Here is a 22,961-nt window from a genome sequence, read left to right as displayed (position 1 = left end):
AAAACATGTTTTGTTGTCTGATAGAAATTACTTTTGGGGTACCATCTTGGAGATGGGTTTAATACCACTAAAATTTAGCTTGCTGTCTATCGCAAACCTTTTTTCACTAGCATGTATAACACTGACAGATGGGACGCCATCCAGAGGGACCTTGACAGGCTTGAGAGGTGGAACCATTGTGAACCTTGTGAAGTTCAATAAAACCAAGTGCAAAGTCCTGCACCTGGGTTGGGACAATCGCCTGTATCAGTACAGGCTGGGTGGTGAATTGATTGAGAGCAGCCCTGCTGAGAAGGACTTGGGGATACTGGTGGATAAAAAATAAGACATGAGCCAGGAGTGTGTGCTTGCAGCCCAGAAAGCCAACTGTATCCTGGGCTGCATCAAAAGAAGCGTGGCCAGCAGGTCGAGGGAGGTGATTCTCCCCCTCTACTCTGCTCCCATGAGACCCCACCTGGAGTACCGTGTCCAGCCCTGGGGTCCCCAGCACAAGACAGACATGGACCTGTTAGAGCAGGTCTGGAGGGCCACAAAAATGATCAGAGGGCTGGAACACCTCTCCTATGAGGAAAGGCTGAGAGAGTTGGGGTTGTACAGCTAGGACAAGAGAAAGCTCTGGGGAGACCATATTGTGGCTTTTCAATATATAAACGGGGCTCATAAGAAAGATGGGGACAGACTTTTTACCGAGGCCTGTAGTGATAGGACAAGGGGTAAGGGGTAACGGTGTTAAACTGAAAGAGGGTAGATTTAGATCAGATACCAGGAAGAAATTCTTTACAATGAGGGTGGTGAGACACAGGAACAGGTTGTCCGGAGAAGTTGTGGATGCCCTTATCATTGGAAGTGTTCAAAGTCAGGTTGGACAGGGTTTTGAGCAACCTGATCTAGTGGAAAGTGTCCCTGCCCATGGCCGGGGGGTTGGACTAGATGATCTTTAAAGGTCCCTTCCAACCCAAACCATACTATGATTCTATGAAATGCTCTTTACTATACTGGGTGATTTGTGTGCCAATGTATTTCTTCACAAAGCATGCCTGCCTACTCTTTAGCTCATTTGTACTACAGCAAAATCTAGGCATCCCAAACAGAAGCCCTGGTACCAAACAGTAGACTACATGCAGTTCATACTGGTTACTAGCTCACAAGTACAGACACCTGAAACACTGCAATGATTAGTGATGACTGATGCCCTTCTGCTCTAAATGCTGAGGTGTTTTTTTAACCTGTGGTTTTAAAAAACAGACTTTACTTGAAATGTATGAATAACTCAAACTGGAACAATTACAACTTACAAAAATCACCCAAAATAAAAAAAACAATAGAAAACAAATTAACAAGTACAATGGAAAACTGGAAAGTTTTCTTGGATGACTACTTGCCATGTCTTTTTTTTTTCTTTTTTTTTTAAAGTTGTTTGAATACACATATTCTCTAATTGTGTTAGCAGAGAGTGCATTCATGCCAGTATGTTCCTGAGGAGTGAGACACTAAAGAGACCAAGCTGAAGCATTGTTAGAAAGCCAACTACAACCGTACACAGTAACAAATACTACAATCACCAGACTTGGCTGTCTCTTTTCCCTTTTGGGTACTTTATGACAGAATTATCGTTCTTTTATCTGTAGATACCATCCTTATCACCATCATCATCCCTACCTGTAGACGAGGAGACTAAGGCACAGCGATCAGGAATTACAAAGTACTGTCAACCACAAAAACAGACCTCATGTCACTTCATTGTACACAAATATGTATGTAAAATATGTGCACCAGACAACCAATTAGTACATAATGCCAGTAAAGGCTTACCCTGTAAATGTTCAGAGCTTGGAGCATGTCTTCAGACACAAAACGATCTTGATCTGATTTTTTCTACGCGGAGAAGTTGAGCAAGCTTTTCTCTCTGGTGATCCTGTTTTCACAATCCTCCTTCTCCACTTCCTTGGTCTGCCCGGCTATGTCTCTGCAGCTCCCCCAACTGCCATCACTGACTGTGGACCTCTCTACAACTTAGTTAAGTTTAAATCTAAGCAACATCATACCTATCATGCCTGCCCAAAGCTGAATTTATGACATTTCCACAAGGTGTGAGAGAATAAATGATGGACTTCCACACTGCTAATAGTGGCCAACCTGCTCTCCCAGCTTGCTCTGGAGCTTGCTCAAAGCCTGCACTTAACAGCTGGCTTGCATCCAAGCAGTTCACTTCTTAGATTACTTGACTCTAGGACCAGATGTGCTAAAATGCTTTCAGAAAGAGGAGCATTTTACCCTACAGTGGTCATGGTTCTTTGAGATGTGCAGTAACCTGCACAGAGTAAGTCTGCCGAATGTTATTATTCAATAATGTGTATTATCATAATGCCCATGATCCCAAATCATGCTTCAGAGTGCTACTGTGCTAAAAGTTACCAGCCTGAGTCTGTGGCACATTAAAGTATCAAGGTCTGAGGGGAAATAGTTTCCCTTTCTCCTTCAGATTAAAGAAACAGAACATATGGCTGTATTGCTTCAAAGGCATTCCTACAGGGCACTGCGTGGTACACTGGGGACATAGTTGTGTGCACGGTCACTGAAGGACCTGGGAGGAAAGTCACTTAGTCTCCTGCGGTGTTACCAAGACCTACAAAGAAGAAAATTCTCAGGCTGATGAAAAGAAGAATATATGTCCCTGTCATGAAGAAAAGGTCTCCCTGAGGCCTAGAAGTGATTTATATGGTGCATTTGCTTCCAGCAGCAGGGAGGCAGCCTAGTTTCACCTGTAAGGATTGAGGGCTAAGGCCAAAGAGGGACTAACGTTGGAGAAGTTTTGCTCTGTGATCAGGCTTCACGGTTGCTGTGCTGGGGTTTTGTTCCCTTTCTTAGGCCTGAGCTCTCACTACGATCTCCCTGGAGCACCTCTTCTCGGAGCAAACCCTTTAGTGCCCAGCATTAACACAGAAGGTATCACCACCTGCTTTTGTGCCACGAGAGTCTGTATTGCAAAGTGAGCCTCTGAGGTCCTTTAATTTCTTTAGGGAACAGAAGGGCTCTGCATACTGCTGCGCGTCAGACATCCCAGTTGCACTTCAAGTAGTAAAAGCTGCCCTCCACACAGCCTTGAGCTTACAAAGGAACACGAGGGAGAGGTAGCGTTGATAAATACCGGTAGTCCGATGACTGGGAGCTACGAACAAGGAGAGCAGGCACATCCACATAGTAAATTATGCAGGAAGCAATCCACAAAGGGCAGTTTTCATAAAAAATACGTGGCAGTTGATTTTTCCCTATCAACTTCTAGATCTGAGTAAGTCCAAGCTAGCAGTTACAGAGTTGTAGGAGTCCTGGAACGATTTATTGCCATATGGGCAGAGGGAAGAGGTTTACAGGCCAAACACGGAGCGTGAGAGCGCAGGGATGTAAACGCTGTTTATTCTTTGCTTTAAACTGTGAAAAGATGCACCTATTTAAGTCAGTATCTCAGTGCTTCATGAGAGCCGGCTATGTCCCCCTATGTGGAAAGCGAAGGATTTTGCTGCTCCTCGGCGTGGGAGGACCCGCCGACCCCGGCGGCGGCGGGCGGGGGGGCAGAGGAGCACAGGCACTGCCCGGGAGCCGGGGGTGGGAAGCCAGCACTGCGGCCCCCGCCTGCCCCCGCTGCTGCTCCAGCCAGCCGTGGTTACAGACAGAGCTGCGTCTTACCGAAACCGCGTGCAACTCTAGTGCAGGCAGCTTTCCAGAGGGGTCTGTGCGTAGCAATATGCTAATGCCATGCCTTAAAGGTTCATTAATTTGAAGTAACACCATAGCCATTGCAATCATAAAGCACCTATGCAGCTCTTTTTGACACACAGAAGAGACTATGATCTGAATTTCCATCAGGAACACGTTAATACACATCCAGGTGGATTCTAAGTAAGAATCTGAGGAGAAATTAATCAAGGTCAGTATTCCTAACTGTTAGAACATAAGTAACTATTTTTCTTTTTTTTTTTCCCCCAAAGAACCAAAGCTACTGCTTTACAGTAATATCTGATAGCAGTTCCTCACCTTTTATCGGTGAGAGAAATACATCAACTAACGTAGCTGAAAAACTCATACCATACTGCCATTCATTATAAATTACTCCCATACACATATCATCACTTTGCATATAGACTTCACAAACAGATGTGAATTGTGAAGCCATGAACGTGCATTATATATCCTTCACTGATGGCAGAAAAATGAATACTAATCATCATTACTGTGCCCTTATGCATTATTGCGTTTCTCAGAGGTGATAAAATTATTTTTTTCAATAGTTTCACAATATATAGAACCTTATTTTGAACCCTCCCATAAAAGGCCACACCAAAAACCTGAAATGACAAACAGAAATAAAAAGCCTAAAAGAAAAAAAAAAAAAGAAATAAATCTACAAATTAATTTGATTTTAATTACTTCAATAGAATTCAACACAGACCAAAACCAAAACAAAAAAGTATCTTTTCATAAAAAACTGTTAGGTCAGATTAAAAAAAAAAAAAAAAAAAAGGCTTCCTAAGTGACATTTTCAGCTTCAGTAAATATCTCTAAAGGAACAGATCTAATGAGACAGTACCATTTTAGAATAGATTTTGCAAAGCACAGAACTAACTTTTTAAAATAAGATATTCATAATCATTCACTACTAGCAATTATTCCTTTAACATATCTAGTTCTAATGTGCACCTGATATGCCAAAGAAATGAATAAACTAATCTTTTAAGAGGGTCAGTAAAAATATGTAAATACATACAGTCTTTTAAGATGCAGATAGGTTGATGTCACGTTTCAGTCCTATCATCAAGTTGCTAATTTCCCTAAAACACTGGAGCATACATCCTAAAATACCCAATATGTGTAATTGCTCCATACATACCATTAAAATATTACATCTTATTATCCCTATCACAACATAATCAGCATGTAAAATCACACATTCTTTTCTGATGAGATAACTCTGGTCCTCTTGAGAGCATTTCATCAATGTAATTATTCCTTCCTGCACACAATTAAACTTCTACTATAGAGCAGAATATGAGACATTTAAATGAAAATTTTCAATACTGAAAACCTAAACTTCCTATTTTGAAGTCCAAATACAGATTTTGGAATCTAAATTTTAAGAACACTGCACTATTTTCTACTTTTTGACTTCTATAATTTCATTATGAAATTAATATTAATGCAAGAAATCATTGCTTATGACAGTACTTAGATCAAATTATGCATTAGTAAACATTAATATTTTCCTTTCACTATGTTAAAAAACTTGTCATATCCCTTTAACATGCTGTTTAAGAAATGCTCCTTCGAGATCTGAAATTATTTACTATTACATCAATTGGGAATTAATGACTCCAAATAAATCTGTGCAAAGTGAAGGAAGTAAGCCATCTCTTTTACTTTTTCTCAAAGCAATAAACTAAGAACTAGCATGAATTGAGGGTGCAGTAAATAATTGTAAATCTAAGTGCAGCTCACCCATTCATAAAGAGAATACTGACTTTGGAGCTAGACAGTGAGATCTGACTGAATTTTTTCACTGAGTTTGAAAAATGCCAATTACAAAGACCATTATTATTATCATTATTATTATTATTATTACATAAAAGGAAATGTATAGGAAATTAGATAATTCATTTAGCAGGCTGTATCACCTACTAAATTAGGATGGGTGAACTAGTTTGCAACTGGTACACGTTGGCATTGATTCACTTTACACAGACTGAAAAAATGACTGCTGAAGTTTAGAATTTAACCTAATAACATTAAATAAATCACTGGAAAGCCAGTTAGGTCATACACAAATCAAGCAGTGCTTCGGAGATCACTGCTGCAACTCTGCCCTTTGCATTCAAAATGTTAAATCAGTCTTCAGCAGCTTATAAGACAAAATACTTTCCCCCTAACTTGGATGACAAGAAAACTGTTCTGATTAGAGCTTTCTGGAACGTGTTGGATAAAAGAAGATTTTTATTAAAAAACATTAACTTGTGGTATCTGGAAAAATGTGCATCATAGGCCAAAGTTATGACAGATGATTGCCTGCCCATAAACCCAGTCTCTCTATATGCCAGGAAGGGTTCCCTCTGAGCCCGGGTGAGCCGGAGAGCATCAGCTTTCAGGTTCCCGCTTTGAATTATGCCTAGACCCAAAGACATGTCTACACTGCGGGTTAGACACGTTCCAAATCCAGCTTTGCCTGTCTTCATACTATTTCTGGGCAAGGATGCCCAAGCTCTGTGGCTCGCTGGCAATGTTGCCTACAAACTCCTCAATTCCTAATAGCCAAGATGCTAGTGCGCATGAATTGGAAAGCTTAGGCCTGAGCAGGGTCACCACTACATCTTCCAGACTCAGTCCTTCATCAGCAAGAACAGATGCTTTAAGCCTGAGGCACAGCCAAGCCAAGTTGCCCGCAGTTTTCATGGAAGCCTGTCAAGCTGTAGGGCAGCCTGAACTTCCAAACCACCAAGCAAGGACTTTCGGTTTGAGATGGATGCGAGGAATCTGCCCTGAGGTCGCAGGCCTTGGGAACCAGGCAGGCCCTGCTAATAACGATGACGCTCACAAGAACGACACACTGCGGCTCCAAGAAGATGTGTTCCTTCAAAAACATCACACATCTGTGACGTTTCAAAAAACGTGACATTTCTGGTGAACTGAAAGCCTCATTCTGTGGCCAGGTCTAGTCCTTAGGTGCTGCTTCCCACAAAGAACAGGGTCTCTTATGCCGCCCTCCCTGTGTACTTCTCTGAAGACTTCTCTATGGCAGTCCACAAGCACAAACCTACCCCTCTGCAGGCTGAACATGCTCTTCACTCCCTTGGACAGGGCATGATCTTTCAGATCGGAGCTCATGTTCCTCAGAAATAAGGACTTAGAGCTCATGTACAAGGACATGAACGCAACTGCTCACTCCTAATTGCCTCTGTGTATGAAGAAGACAGACTAGGGTACAGACACAGACTATTACACGAGTTTGGAGATACAAGATAAACCTGCTTGTTATGGGGGAAATGCAAAGACCCAAGCTCATCCAGTGAGCTCCTCTGCTTCCGTGAACCACCTGGATCAGTAGTTTGTTCATACACAGCTTCGCAGTCCTTCAGTGAATGAACTGCCATGCTGTACTGTTACAGCTGTAACATGCCAATTAGCAGAAGAAAGTCTACTATCCCTAAGATGCAGTCGATTAACTTCCATTCAAGTCAGTGACTCTGACAATCATGTATGAAGAAGTAGCCACAAGTCTACTAAGTATCTGGCTGTGCACAGCAAATGAAAACACACTGAACTTTATTGAATATGCTTGTTAAGATACAGTAGTACTCTCTCCTTCTGCTCTGGATAAAATGAAATTTAACCAGAAATCAGAAACAGATTTGGAAAATAACTAGCATTGTTACACTTTTCTACAAATCTGAAAAATCAGTCCTGTACATGCAACTCACTAATGGTGTTTCTTATATGCAAAACAATCATCTCTCTACATATAGCTACCTTACTGAAAGAAAACATTGCTTTAAAATTTACAGAAATCATCTATTTTATTGTAAGCATAAAAAATAAATACTCCACTACGGAATGGAAGAAAAAATAAAGCACATTTAAATAATTTCATTACATTCTAAGATGCCAAATCATCTGCGAGTGGTTTCTTTTTAGATGAAAAGAAATCAAAATATAGGACAGATGTTGGACAAACCACATTTGAGGTCTATCACACACTGGCGTTTTTCAAATTATTTTGGCTCATCTATTAAATAAGGTGTATTTTGCTTGATTTTGAAAAGGGAAACATCAGGAAATATTTAAAGGCCAATTGCTGCCAATTAACTTTGATCAGAAAAAGTTGCATTTGAATCTTTTAGATTCTTTTGCCTGTCTGGAATAACACACTATTCTAAAATCTAGCAAAACAACAACTTGATGATTAATGTGTGTTGGCAGCCTCACCACAAGCTTGCTTAACAGTTGGATTTTAAATAAACAGCTGTCTTCATTATGATGGGAAAGAAATCTGATTGTTTTCATGTTTTCATGTTATTAAAATATGATCAGAAATTGCTTTTTTCCCTTTTAAGATGAAGCAGCCAGGCATTATGGTGACAGTCTCTTTCAGCAGTTCGGATAGTTTTAGAACGATCTCACAAGCGTCGCCAAACCATAGCCTACGTAGGCTGAAAAAGCCCTTGGCATGCCGACACCAGCTCCTCGCTGCACACCGCAGGGGAGCGGCATGAGCGGCAGAGAAACCCTAGCATGTCACAAACCGTACCTGTCGCCGGGGAAGGCAGAGGACCCCTGGTAATAGGCCACTGAGACACACAGCATATACAACATTAATGATTTCCCTCGGGGTTAAGGTAATCCTTGCCCACAGTGGGATGTAAGTGAGAAATCTGTACCCAGCCATTAACTGTTTATAGAAGCTGAAGTTTAATATTTAATGCAGACTATTGAATTCTAATGTTTATAGACGCTTTTGGTGTATCCAATTCTAAAACTTGTCTACTGTGGTCATAAATACTAAGACCTGTGAGGACAAAACTCTACCATTTAAACTATTGTAACCTTTGAATGCCAGTGCAGACATTTAGTGCAGATATTATTACATATCTGAATGACTAAATTATACAGATACCTTCTAAACATTTCCATATTAAAACTGTGAAACCAAAAATAATTGTCAAACCATCTAACAACACATTAAAAGAGACAAACATCAAATCACCTCTACGTCTTTTAAAGGAATGAACACTTACTTCTAAATCATTAAAGAACAGATGCGTGTCCGCCAAATTGAAAATCATCTCTTCCATTCGGAGTCCAAGAGACACAGAAGTGGGCGGATCCTTAAAGAAGAAATTAAGTGAGTACACTATGAATACCATGCCTAACACACATACCAGCATAGAAGCTGGAGGAAATGCTTTTCAAGAGAGATTATTTGATGCATTAAATGCAACATCCACTTCTTCAGTTTAACTTCAGTAACTCTGTAATCCTGTACTATAACACTCACCAGTAAAACTCAAAAATATGACTTTAACTCGACTGATACCGTGACTATGCAGTGGGACCTCTGTGGTCATCCTCATGCATTCCTGGCATGGGCTCTCTGCCCTCCGTGCAGAAAGGGCAAATCCATTTCACCTAAAACTTCTCCAGATTTCACAACTGTTTACAAGTTTTATGATCAACCAGGGGCACGATAATGCTATTGTTACTCCAAATAAACTCTCACTGGTCACAAGTGAAAGGATTCGGTCCTGGGACTACCTAGTGTCTTTAAAGCAAATCACCGTTGATGTTTTATTTGCAAATGGCAATTATATTTAAAACCACTCCTTGATTCTCCACAAAACCATGCTTTAATTATGCTTTCAGTTTGGCCCACCCATGCAGAGTGAACAAATCTATTGTTTGTTATTAATACATAACACACTTTAACTTTGCTACAGAAATTACCATAACAACTTATTCCTTACTGAGCTAATAAACTCAAAAAGCATGTTCAGCATTGTGGTTAACAAATGCGTTACAGATGTTTGTCTTGTTTTGATTTTTTTTGGTGTTTTATATATTTTCAGTCTGAAAAATTGAAAAGAAAGCCTAATATATACATTTGATATAGAGTTTCTCAATTATAATGCCAAGTATATCCAAGCACACAGAAGCATGAGTTAGAAAGAACATGTTATATTATCTCATGACACCCTCTATTAACAATGTTAGCTTGTTAGGAATTATATTTTAAATAGAACTGCAGAAGTGACAACCCATATTTTACTTAAAATAAGTTAATATTCTAAACCTGATGACAACTCAAAGTTAAAAACCAAGAGATGCAGTCCCTAGTTTCTTTTTCCACCTCTCAATCAAATTAATAGGTGTTTCAACATGATCTCTGAACTTTCAAATATTTTTCTATAACTACTGGTTAAAAGGCAAAATGTGTCAGTAGCAAAGAGTTGGAAAAGAATGGTGATTTGGCAGCCTGTTTGCCTTCTGGAAATGCCAAAACCCAAGTAAAATTAACCAGAAAAAGAATTTTGGAAAGAAGCATTTAGAAACAAAGCTACATAGAACAGACAAAACATCTATTGTTGAACTCACATACATTAAGAGTAAATAATTTTTCTAGTATCAAAAAAATAGCCCTTGTAAATGGGAAAGAAAAATTGCGTCATGCTATTTTGATGAACTTTTCCCTTAAAAATAAGCCTTCTATTTAAATTGGCACCGCCAAAAAAAGAATATTTGGCTTCTTAATTCAAATGGAAAGACTTTAAAATATGAACAAAAGTATTCTGTCTCTCTGTTTTAATATTGCTCTATTAGTAGAGCTATGTCTTCCTTTATTTTACTTTTGTAGGCATGTGAGGTGGAAAGCAGGTGATATTTTCTCTCCAGCTAGGCCTAAGGCTACTTCTCCCTCTGACATTCCTGCTTATCTTTGTGCCTAGTTACCACCCCACCATCCTTCACTCCTCATCAGCCTTTTTTTTTTAAACCAGACAAGGATTTCTGTTGTGCCTGAGCACTAACAGAAGTCACCCAAAGAAGTCTCTGCTCTAGTCATTAAAAGGAGTTAGATGGACTAAGGGTCTAAGATGCAAATGAAGAACACTAGCTACACCTTGATTATCAACAGCTAACATAACAGTGTAGAACTAATCCTGTTCTGAGCTTCCATCCCTAATAGGAACATCATTTTGAAAAGCAGAGTAAATGGGCAGACAGAGCATGATATTGGTTATGAACCCATAAGGTTAATTTTAAACAAATGGCTGTGAATATATATTTTAAGTTTCAATGTATGCATGACTTAAATTAAACATTTTTATTAAACTTTTTATCACACTTCTGAGTCTGAGAAAATGGCTTTTTGTAAAGCTTTCTGTGAACCATTTCACTCCAAGGTATTTATAAATGGCAGAAAAACCAGAATGGGGATTTCTCTAAAGTAATACTAAAATAATGCCATTTATTAGGTTAATTTAATTAGGAGAAAAACAAATAAGAAAATCATTGGCACCTACTGAAAATGTCAGATTAAATACCATAAAAGCTAAGAGAAGAAACAAAACAGGTTGCTTTTCAAAAAAACCTTAATTCCTTGATTAAACACAATCTTTTTCTATAGAAAGTTCCACTTAGCATAAGAACTGTGTTAAGCTGCAGCTCTGGATACCCACGTATTTACCAGAAGCAAAAACCTTATCTGCATTAGGATTTTAAGAATCTGTGTAGTCACAGTCTTGCAACTGCTCTAGTAAAAAGCACAAGAGCCTTGGTTTAAGGCACTGCAGTAGATTAGACTCTGATGGCAGACATCACAGTGGGGGCTGAAAACTTGAAAAAAAGACAAGGCTGGAATAAGGCTTTAAAAAAAAAATAATCCCATACCAAACCTTCTTTTGCAATTTTAAGCCACTAATTGCTAACTAATTATTGTGAGGTGTCACACAATGAGAAGGAAAGCTAACAACCTCTTCTTGTTGATTGGGATTTGCAGGTTCAGTCGGAGTGTCTTTTCAGGTATGGTCAAAATCAGGTACAAATCTCTGAGGGAGGTACAGTTTAGCTAAAGAAAAGAAATACCAATGTCAAACTGCTTAAGCAGGCCTCTTGTTTTGAATACTGGTATTGGAGCCAAAACATTGTCTGTATGTCATTTCTAAATTCTACCCACTTGATTTCTTTGTTTTGTGGAGAAACAAGAAGCTGAAAAACAGGAAAGTTCACTTTGGGTACAAGGCTTATTTTCCACTTAAGCCTACAGGTCACAAATGAAGGGTTAAGTGAAACCAGGCTTTGTTTTTCTCAATCTCTAAAATACATTAAACCACATTAAAATAGCTTATAATTTAAAGGAAAATTCCTTTAAAGCCTCTGAATATAAGTGCTTTCACGGAGAGTGGAAATGTACATAAAGACCACAGTATTCTAGTGCCAATACTGAGATGTATTTCCACCTGCTCCAAGATACTAAAGAAGGGCTCCGACTTTTTCCAAATTCCAAAACTTAATCAGTTGACATCTGGCTCAAAACATAAGTTTTGAGGTGTTAGAAGCCCTGAGGTCAATTAAAGTAACTGATAACTTTGTATTTGGTCAATAGATCTCTCTGTACATATTAAAAAAAAAATTCCAAAAGCATAAGGAAATGTTTTGTTTTGTTTCTTTTTCTTCTCTTCTGGAAGGACAAATCATACTCCTATACTAGTTTCATGCATTTCCATGAAATTCACAAAATTCAAATCACCCTTACATAAAAATATAGCAGTTTATACCATGACTGCACAAACTGCAAAACAAAGGTATTATTTTGTTCCAACAAAGCTGAAGGACAAAAGCAGGGAGAAAGTAGAGCACAATAGCAGTAAAAGGAGAGGAGGTGATAAAAACAGATGAGAAAGTAAGAATATACAGGAAAGGGTGGCACAAGCAAGAAGTTATGATGAACGAGGTAGAGAATAAGGAAAAGAAAATCAATCCCTTCAGCAGCAGGGCTGCTCATCATTCATAGTCATTCACCATGAAACTCACTCAGGCATTATGAAAAGAGCTGAATGCCAAGTTGCCAAATCCCCTATTATTTAATTAGGATATTTTTGTTTGTTTGAAGATCCGGCTTTTGTATTTTAATGATTATGTGAGCAGCTTAGATTTAATTTTTTAAAAGGGCATTTCTAGCCCTCACCACAGTGCAGAAACATATGAGAACATGATGTTAGATTGCTCAAAAAGCAGAATACAGGTGAAAAGAACAAAAATTCCCCTCAACAATTTAAAATTTTTTTCAGATTGACTTATGATCTGGATTTCTGATTTTAAAGGCCAGAAACCATTAGGAAACACTCTTTAAAAAAACGTGCACCTCCCATTGCTGCAAATAAACCCTACAATTCTCATATGACAGATATATGTTTTAGCATGTTTGCTTTGAATGTTTAACACTGCCTTCCTCCAATGCCTATGGAAATTGCTAACTGTTGTCTGAAGCTGTCAGTAAGCCAAGAGAAACTGTGATATGAATGAAACTTTAAGAAAACAAAGCAAGAATGGCACACTTTCATGACTGCACCTGAGAGTCAAGGACGTGCACGTTGCTACCCCTCACCAAAAAGATCTAATATTTATCCACAGCATAAACACTAATGCCATCATCCCTCTTAACATCAGTGGTTGGTCGTCGTTTAGCAATGCGGAAGTATTCTGCCTCATGCCATGCAACCAGAGCCAGCCGGGAGAAAGCTACATCTCAAGTAAACAGTGCCAACAGTGATGAGGCTGCCATCAGGAGTCACCCACCTCCTTGCAGCATACGTATTTATATCTCTTCGCAGTTGAACACCAGCCACTTTCCTCAACCTCAAGCATCCAGCAAGAAAGGTGTTTATGTTCAGGCCCCAGTTAATGAAACCACTATAGGAAACTAGTAACAAATGGAAAAAATATGCTCACACAAGTACTTCTACAGTGATGACTAATTAGGCTTTTCCAGCACTACCCTGCTGCCCAAAAGCAAGTGGTGAGATTCTGCTGGCACTGAGTTTTTTTTGTGAGCACTGGGATTTTTCTCCTCATTCTGAACTGAACTGTCACAGCTTTGGTGATTTTGGGGTGCCATGCAAAAGCTGGTTTTGGCCTGAGAACTGGGAAATAACTTTTAGTAAATGTTTAATACTCTATAAAGCTGCTGTCTATATTTATCCATAAAATAATTGTTGAAACATTTAAAGTTCTAGTGTCTTTTTACTACCTAAATATAAACTAATAACACCTAGGAAACCAAGGTTGCTGAATTAACTTGCTTTTCTGACACATAATGAAAAAAACTAATTATATTCCTCAAACAGGTAAGCTGCTATTACAGCAAACACTTCTGAAAATACACCGCACTTGAACAAGCAAGAAAGGTTGCAAGGCAATACTGCTCTAGATTTTAATAATGCAAAAAGCTATTAGGAGGAATTCAGAACCTTACCCAGGCACGGACTGAATCAGTAGTAGCTTTGCCCGTCACTCAACTGGGTGTAGGGTAAAACCATTTAGTGATAAATATGAGCTTTACAAGAAGACAGAGTGATTACATGAAGCCAGACAAAACTATCTGGTTGTTCTTTATATGTAGAATTTTTTAAGGTTACCAAAAAATCACCTTCTAGTTATACCTTACATGAGGTGAACATGAAACGGCATAACAGATTTTAGCACAAGCTGAGACATTAGCTTTCAAATACAATCCTGGAAAAACAAAGTTTGATCTCAGAAGGGCATTCGATTCATAAACTGTTCTTATTCACCTAAGACCGCATTTCTCTTCGGAGAATTACCAAGGAAACCCACAGTCTGTAGATATATTCATCAGTTCAGTTATGATTTATAGACTGTGCATAATAGAAAGATTTGACGCATAGGCAGACTTTCAAAAACATCAGTCTATACGTAGATTAAAAAAAGTTAAGGTAAAAAATGTTAGACTAATCTGTCTGTGTCCAGAAGTATTCTTCCTCTTGCCTTCTCAATACAGAGCACAGTCCACTGCTGATTGCTCAGAACTAAAATGTTATTTTAGCAATCACTCCTGGAAGTTCTTCACTCTCTGAGGTGAGAGAGCTAAAGGAGCTAAACCTTTGCAGATTTTGATGGTATCAACAGGTTTCAGACACTCTGTACCTACAAACCAAACCTCAAGTGGTCCAAGTATTACTCCCAACACTATCTAATTATTTACTGAATATAAGAGCTGAGTAAGTGCAAAGAATGGAAACGTGAAACAGCTTTACTCCTTGATTTTTTGTCTTGAAACACCACTACCGGTGTGCCTCTAGAAAATCAACTAATGTTCTGGGCTTCCTTGTGTATCAACCATAAAACAGCAAATATTACTGAAAATTTCCATCAGTTTGTTGACACTTACCCTTCCATATCTGTTAGCATAGGACCCTGTAAGCAAGGAATGGAAAATGATGATTGTCTCATCCAAATCCCAAATGAATACTCTCTGTAAAAAGAGAATCAAATCAATGTGTTCCTCTGTGAAGCTGATACTTGAAATGGAAAGTTAAAATTTGAATCAGTAAGCGCACAAATGAGAAAATTGTATTGAAATGGTTATATATTAAAACCATAGTTTCCTTGCCATTTATTTTCAGAACTAACAAGTTTTTTCCAGAATAGGGTAATACAATCTGTTAGCTTTTTACTACAATTGCTATTATATAAAATTATTCTATTAGAATAGAATTATAGTTATTGTCAAATACACACAGAAAATGAGATTGTACAATGTATTATTTTAAAGCCAGATGTGAGATAGAAACTGAAATAAATGAAGAGAAGCCTCTGAAAATTAAATCTTTGGGGTTTGAATTCTGTATTTCTGCAAGTCTTACAAAACAAAGTTCATATAACTGCTCTTGAAAATTACCTCTAAAACCAAAATAAAGCACATTGCTGCTAAGCACTTAAATCCCCTTAATCTATGTTAATTTTTAATGGATATTAGGCACCTGAAGAATGAAAATTATGAACTTAGATGCTGCATGTGTAAGAATTTATGGCATCAGTAAATAATTCTTTTGCTTACAGCCAATGGAAAATATGTGTTTTAAATTTGTCCTCTGACCACACAGAAAATTATATTTTAATGAAAAATAAAGTGTTCAAATACAAGTATTTTAAATCCTGGTGAGATTGTATTTCCCATGATGACAAATGGGCTAAGCTTTTGGAAAGGAAAAGTAATGCAGTGTGGACACTCATAGCTGTGGTGTGTCATTGGAGATGTGTTCTCAACATAAAGCATGGGCCACTGGGAGGAATGTGAACATAGCATGAGAGAACAAAACCTACTATTGTGCTAGAAGTGTCTCCTGTCCAAACACAAACCTTTCTTTGACTTGGGAAAAGCTTGCTCTTTTTTTTTTTTTTTTAATCAAAAGGAGAAAGAAACCCCCAGTATTTTTCAGAGAAAGTAGGTGCTCTTCATGAAGAAGGTTCTTTAGAAGAAAAATTCTACCTTCTATGAAAATACTGTTAGAAAAAAAAGAAAGGGAGCTCCAATGCCACTTTATTTTTGATGTGTAAATAATACTTCTCTGTGCAAAATAATGATAAAAATAGAGTCAAAGACATCTAATATAATGTACCTCTAGATCAGAGTCAGGTGGTGGTGAAGGATTATTGTTTCTTCTGCCACGTCCACGTGATTTCCCATCTGAACTACGACGCAATCTATCTGAATCTGAATCTTTAATGGGTGTTGATGGACTGTGGATTGTACTGTATTCTGCTGTAGTAAAGAAATGACATTTTTACCCTTCAGCTGAAACTTCAAAATGTTCAACTTACTTGCTTTTTACATGTGACACTAAAACCAGGATGTTCACTAAAGAGTCCTAACTAAAATAATTAAATCTACAATGATAAGTGGCAATACTGATACATAACTTAATTCAATCAAGTTCATGTAAAGACAGACATATAAATTATTTCAGTAAACAAATAAAAAAGGAGAAAGTAAAAAAAAATCTTCATTCCTTCAAATCATAGAGAAGATCATATCACTTCATACACAAGATTAAACTCTAAATGAACAGTTTTAAGGGATACTAGCTTTTTTTTTAAAGAACTTTGATTTAATTCTAAGTTTTCAAACATGCCTTAAGATAACCATTATAGTGACAGGCAAGAAAAAAACACCCAGGTGTGAAAAAAAATAACATATAGAAATTGAGAACTTTTCCAAATTGTCTGGTTGCAGACACTTTACTTTTAGGTTGCTACATTTGAGCCAGATGAATAGAATTCTTTCTAAATATGGCATAAAACAGAGTCCTTATTTTCCCAGGGTAAGTTCAATTAATAAGTTTTAAATATGCATCAACTATGAAGATGAAATTTATAGTATTCTTCAAAGGCCTACTCAACACAACTTTTCCAATGAGTACCTTCAAGACAGGATATAATTCTTCATAAACTGTATTGTATGCTAATTATTATGCTTCAGCAAAATTTATTTACAAAAATCTTTACTGTTGTTGAACAGGTAAAAAGGAATGATGATTTACGTAAGAACAACAAAGTTCTCCTGAAAACATGCTAGGTGGAAGATGTTTTGCTCTTCTTAACATCCATAGACTCAGTAACAGTGAAGTGCTTGAACATTAACAAAGCAGACACCCAGCATAAATTATCCTTCCTAACTCATTTAACTAGAAGTACCATACTCCTCAGAAATGCCACAACACATTTTTAATTCTCTTTTCGAGACTTCTTTTCACAGTCTTAAGTTCATGGAGAGAAGACTTTTATTTTGACTGTTATAATAATTTTTTTTTCCTAAACCCCCCTATTTTTGTAAAGGCAGATAGAATTTTCAGCATACAATATATTTATCAATTTCTCAGTTAACATTAACTACTCTTTAGAGTTCAGTAGAAGTGGATATTTGTATCAATATTAATTTTCTTTTTAATCAGCCTAGACCATGGCATTCCAGTTTGAACAGACAGGTATACTTCTCATACAAGTGATTCTTTCTCCTAAAAAACCATCCTGTTGAGGTCAAAGGTTAGATTAAGGAGGAGACCCTGGACATCTGTGTAACACTACATATTCACAATTACTCAAAATAATAATGGTTGCTTGTGCTGAATGAAAGGAAAAGGTCTTGAAATTCTCATGTTCAGCCTTCAAATGTACACTTAATGGAAATTAGTATATATTATGTATTTCACATTATAGTTTTACCTAAGTATTTCAAGGCTACATTAAACAAAGCAGAATAACAAGGTAAGATGTAACTCAAGGTAAAAGAAAGAATCTTCAAAAGAGACTCGACCTATACCTGGAAGAGTGATTCTGTGTATGTGCCGAACAACAAAAATCATCCAGCCACATCAGTCGACATAACTAAAACCAGAGGTTTAAATGTTGAAGATCAGGTACATTCCAATAATATACATTTTTCCTATGACAATGTACACTTCTTCAGAATATTTATTTAAACTATTTAAACTTTGAATGCCGATTGCTCTTTCACCTACTGTACTTAAACATAAATAAGGAATCATAACTCAACTAGTACAAATTTTCCCAACCTTTTAAACTTAAATTAGTTTATCTGCTATATATTATTTTTATTATTAAAATCCTTAATAAAAAAGAAAAAGAAAAGAAAGAAAACAATGCACAAAAGCCTTGAAATAAATTATAACCCAGTAAAATAAACAGACCAGAATTTCTTCAACAGGTGTTTTGGCCAGTGACGTTCTAAATATATGCGCCAAAATTCAGAAGTAATGAAAAATTGCATTTCCTATTGACTAATTTAAATTAGGGTTGCTGTTGGTCTCTGACAATATTTTTAGGAGTTTGGCTTTAGAAGCCAGTTTTTTAAATCCTTCTCACAGATGTGATATGCCTAAAAATTTTTAAGTATTAAACTTGGGGTAGCAATAATAGTACTAAATAAAACAGGGAACAGATAGCATGGAAAAAGCATAAACAAAACTTCATGACAAATAAAACCAAGTAAACCTAAAAGAGTGAGCACGCATAGCGTGGTGAGGGCAGGGAAGAAAGTCTATTCATAAGAGCCATCCAGCTTTCTATTTTTGCAAACACCTTCATTTAAGTATACTGCATTCAACATTTCAAACACAGGGCTGCAAGTCTGGGTGGAGGCTCATTTCCATCTCCCCTTCACAAGTGCAAGTCGTCTGTCTGGATGGGCCAGACCCTCACCTGACAGAAAGACTCCCAACCCTACCTCGGGACCCCAAGGTTGGCTGGGCACACCTTAGCCCACCCTTCTTGGGATCACTGTACCTGCATCATTCCCAAGAGAGATTTTGCTTGTCTTGCTTTTACAGATCTTTCCAGGAAATCTACTCTGCTACTTTAACAGCCATGCCATTAAAAACAGAACATACAACTTCAGCATTCATTACAGCAATATAAGTTCAATCTGTGAAAGCAGGGAAAAAAATTATTCCCTTCATTGTATTTGCATGCATTTGAAGACTGTTCTCAGATCTCCTTTGTTGTTAAGTCAACCCTTCCTGATGATCCTCTTTTCTAGGTTCTGATTATCGCTCTCTATAGTTTCTCCAAACTGGACACAGTGATCCAAAGCAAAGTCAAGCAAAGCTTTACTTCCCATGTCCCACAGGACCCACATGGGTCCCACCCTCCCCTTGGCACCACTTGGCAGGAGACACTTTGCATTTTCTGCATTATTTTCAATAAATGTTAGTTTCAGGATCCCTAGATCATCTTCTGAGGAGGAAGCAACACCCAACTGGTCATTTCTCAAAGACCTGGCCAAATATTGCACATGAAGTGAACACACAACATTGCTAATACCTGGAGTTTCTGAGCCTACTCAGGAGACCAGTCTGTTACGAACAGTGTGACAGATGGCAGTAACCAATGGGGGAAAACGTGACATTGTGTGCAAGAAACTTATTCCATGTATGTAAAGGGAAACCACAGCATGTACTGTTTGGATTAAGGCTGTTCGACAGGGCAGCCTCCATGTGCACGGCTGGGTTACCAGCTCGCTGTCCAATGGTCACTCTCGGGTCCTCATAAGGAAACCCAATTAAAGAATCCAGTATCCAGCTGAGCCCTGAGCCTCGACAAGCCCAAGCCCTGACAAATTCTGGAGCAAGAAAAACAACAGCGGCTGAGGGTACTTGGTGTGCCACTAATATCTGGAGTACTGAGAGCGGTCCGCAGGGAAAGGTAGAGCCTGGAAGGAGCTGCCAACATTCCCCATCCCACATTTGTGCAGTTCATCATTCCTGCCTAAATGTATACCTCACACCTGCTCCTATTCAGATCACATCTCCATTTTTTGAGTTCTCATCCTGTCTCCAAAGAACTCGCAGCCCCTCTCAGCATGGTGTCATCTACATATTTAATAGGCAAACACATTCTGTTCCGTCATCTAAATGATTAATGAAAATGCTGGGCCCAAGGCAGACACTGAGGAATGCTGCTGTAGCCATCCTTCTATTTTAACAGCGAGCTCTCACTGACTTCTCTCTGGACATGGTTTCCTACACAGCTTTATAGCATTCTGCTGTAGTTTCTGCTAGACTGCTTTAGCCTAGTTTGCTTATAAGATTGTTAAGTGAAAAGATTTAACTGTCAGGGCAGCAAAAGCCTTGCTGAAGTCAAGCTATATAGCCACAAAATACATTATTTTTATACCCATCATTCTACATTCATTGATACGAGGGGGTTAATTTGTTCAACCTCAGCTGACTTCATAGTAACAGACATACTTCAATATTAGCCAAGGGAAATAATTATGTTTCTAAAGCATTGAATTTAATTTTGTCCCATTCTTGAGCATCACACACACTGGGAAGTGCAGGAGAAAACCCAGCCCTTCACAAAATCATGAGCAGAAAAGGGGATGAGGATCAGCTCTCCATTGCCTGTCCCAATACTAAAGCAAGATCACAAGCTGGCAGCAGCCAGGTTAAACACAAGAAGGAGTTCAGATAAAAGCTAGGAGATTTGTGCCACCTTTTGTCAAAAAATTCCAGGCTCCCAAAAGACTACAAGGGTTCAAGGGGAGCCTGAAGACACCCCTGAAAGAGAAGCATTCAGGGGTGCTACAGCCGTGCTGCATCGGCAGGTTGGGTCTGTGGGACCAAACAAGTGGTGGCAACGACCCCAGGCTTCACTGCCTGTTTCTGGGAGGTCATTTTTCAGTGTATGTCCAGCCTGATCTAATGTCCTGAGCATCCTCAATAGGGGCTGGAGGAATTAGGTACTGTCTGGAGGACACCTTCCAGGTTAGTTTTGTCTGGAAGGACTCCAGCTGGGTGCTCTAGGACCGCTCTCCTGAGCCAAAGCTCTTCGCTTCAAAACCGACTCCTGCTCCAAATTAAAATCCTAATGCAGGCACACCCTAAACATACAAACAACAGCAGCTTTGGAAATCCCCTGAGACGAAAATATCTGGAAGCTGGAAAAGCGCTTAGGGCAAGTCTTATACAAGCTTAGCCTGTCCTCGCTGCTCCCGGGGTGTCTGCTGATGGCCACTGCAGCAGGCAGGGTACCGGCCCAGTCGATCTATTGGTCTGGACCACTACAGCCAATTCTGTGTGTTGCATATGCCTTCATAAAATTATATTAATAGTGAAGCAACAGTTATTCTTCTGCATCCATTAACAGATACATATAATTTTAGATCTCTCTGCTATGGCACATCTCTACACTCTGCCCCAGACTGTCTGACACCAAATGTTAAGGCTTGTTTCTGCTTCACACACTCAAGAGTTCCCTCTTCCAAACCTTGACCAAGTGTAATAGACCCAATCTTGACTTCTCTAGTTAGTCAGAAAAAACATTTTAAACCCAGATTCTATAAATGTATACCTCCTTTTCCAGGTGTGACCAGTACCCCCTGCTCCTGACCCCCGGTAGTCACCCCTGTACTGTATGGTGACAGCAAGCCAGACAAAAACTACACATAAGTGTGAGGAATATAATATGTTTGCATTCTGGTTTACCTAAAATACATGAACCATATTGTAGCATACTTTCCCCTATACTTCAAGGCACCATATTATTGCAACTTGACATAAAATGTCATAAGCGTATACTTCCCTGTTATACATCATGGTGGGCGCTTTTGATGGTTTTGTCACACAGGACAATTTTCCATCATCTCATAAATAAGAATACTTTGATTACTTATGAATAGACAATATAGCCACAGAGACACCATTTGCAACACCATATTCTGTAATTCCTTTCTGTTTGTAACGGAAATCCCCCCAAAGTAATTGCTGTATTTTTTTACTGTTGATTTCAATGTACTATACAGCAATAGTATCAAATGACAAATTTGGGGAAAACTAGCTGTCCCTGAAATCCCCAAATCAAGTCTATCTCTAGGTAAATCTGACTGGCAAGTGTGTGGGTAGAGCTCTTGCTGCTGACAAAAGGATTGCAAATTTCATCAGACTTTTTCCCTACTACACTGAAAGGGTATGCAAAAAAGAGTAAACGCACATTATCAAAGTAATCATATCTTGTGTCATGATGTAAATCACATTGACAAGATGGGTCTAGGATACCTAGTATAGTCAAATGTCTCTGCAAATAGGTCTGTACAAATATTTTCCATTTAGATTGTGTCCAGATTAATGGTTTCCCCCCAAATCTTATACTTAATTTTGAATAAGCACCTTAAATCCTCAAGCCAGGATTATTTCACCACCTCTATACCACAATAAAAATATAAGATACAGGTAGTCTGAATATGTCAGTCTTATGCTATGATTTTCTTACTTTTGCATAAATAAAGCTAAACAAAAAATTTCACGAGCACAATACAAACTTCTTCCTTTACTGCTTACATAAGACCGGACCAGGATTAAACAATACAGCAGAATCACATAGGTATTTCAGGGTATTTTTTTTTTTTTTTTGCTTCTCTGTAAAAAATATGGCTACTACATTAGTAGTAAGTAAGTAAAAGTACTAAATAAGTATTGCAAGAAATGTAGTAATGCCTGCTGACAGGATTATAGGACGACATCTTTAGTACTGTTTTGACAAAACATCAAAATGTTCTCCACTTGAAAAACAAATCTAATGTTTGTCTGTTGAGGACTATGGTCATACTGTTATAAATTTGACATAAACCCTCAATAGTCTGTTAAAAAAGGCTGTTAGCAATATTGGCAAAACCACATATTTATTTCAAGGCTTGGGTGACTTTTTGATTTAGGATTGTATATTCAAAATAATGACAAAATATCATATTAACAGTATATCTTATATATAACAGTGTACATTAACTACAGTGTACACTGACAACAACTATATGAGCAAGCCCTGCAGTGGTTCGGAATTTTTTCTCTAACTTTCAATGTTGAAGGAAAAAAATAACGAAGCAATCACAT

General features: G+C 38.2%; 1 protein-coding gene across 14 annotated transcripts in view; it reads right to left on the bottom strand.

Moving 5' to 3' along the window:
* The window catches only part of EYA1 (EYA transcriptional coactivator and phosphatase 1), a 167,157-nt gene that overhangs the window by 29,735 nt on the left and 114,461 nt on the right, over positions 1-22,961 (bottom strand). For all 14 annotated transcript variants that reach the window (XM_030012502.2, XM_030012505.2, XM_030012509.2 and 11 more), the window contains 3 exons: positions 16,176-16,318; positions 14,945-15,028; positions 8,778-8,867 (listed from right to left, as the gene is read on the bottom strand). In XM_030012502.2, the coding sequence (XP_029868362.1) occupies positions 8,778-8,867; positions 14,945-15,028; positions 16,176-16,318 (317 nt within the window). The remainder of the gene's footprint in view (positions 1-8,777; positions 8,868-14,944; positions 15,029-16,175; positions 16,319-22,961) is intronic.

Source organism: Aquila chrysaetos, chromosome 4, assembly GCF_900496995.4.
Source record: "Aquila chrysaetos chrysaetos chromosome 4, bAquChr1.4, whole genome shotgun sequence".
In the NCBI taxonomy this organism is placed as follows: domain Eukaryota; kingdom Metazoa; phylum Chordata; class Aves; order Accipitriformes; family Accipitridae; genus Aquila; species Aquila chrysaetos.
This window is presented reverse-complemented; position numbering and strand designations above follow the sequence as displayed.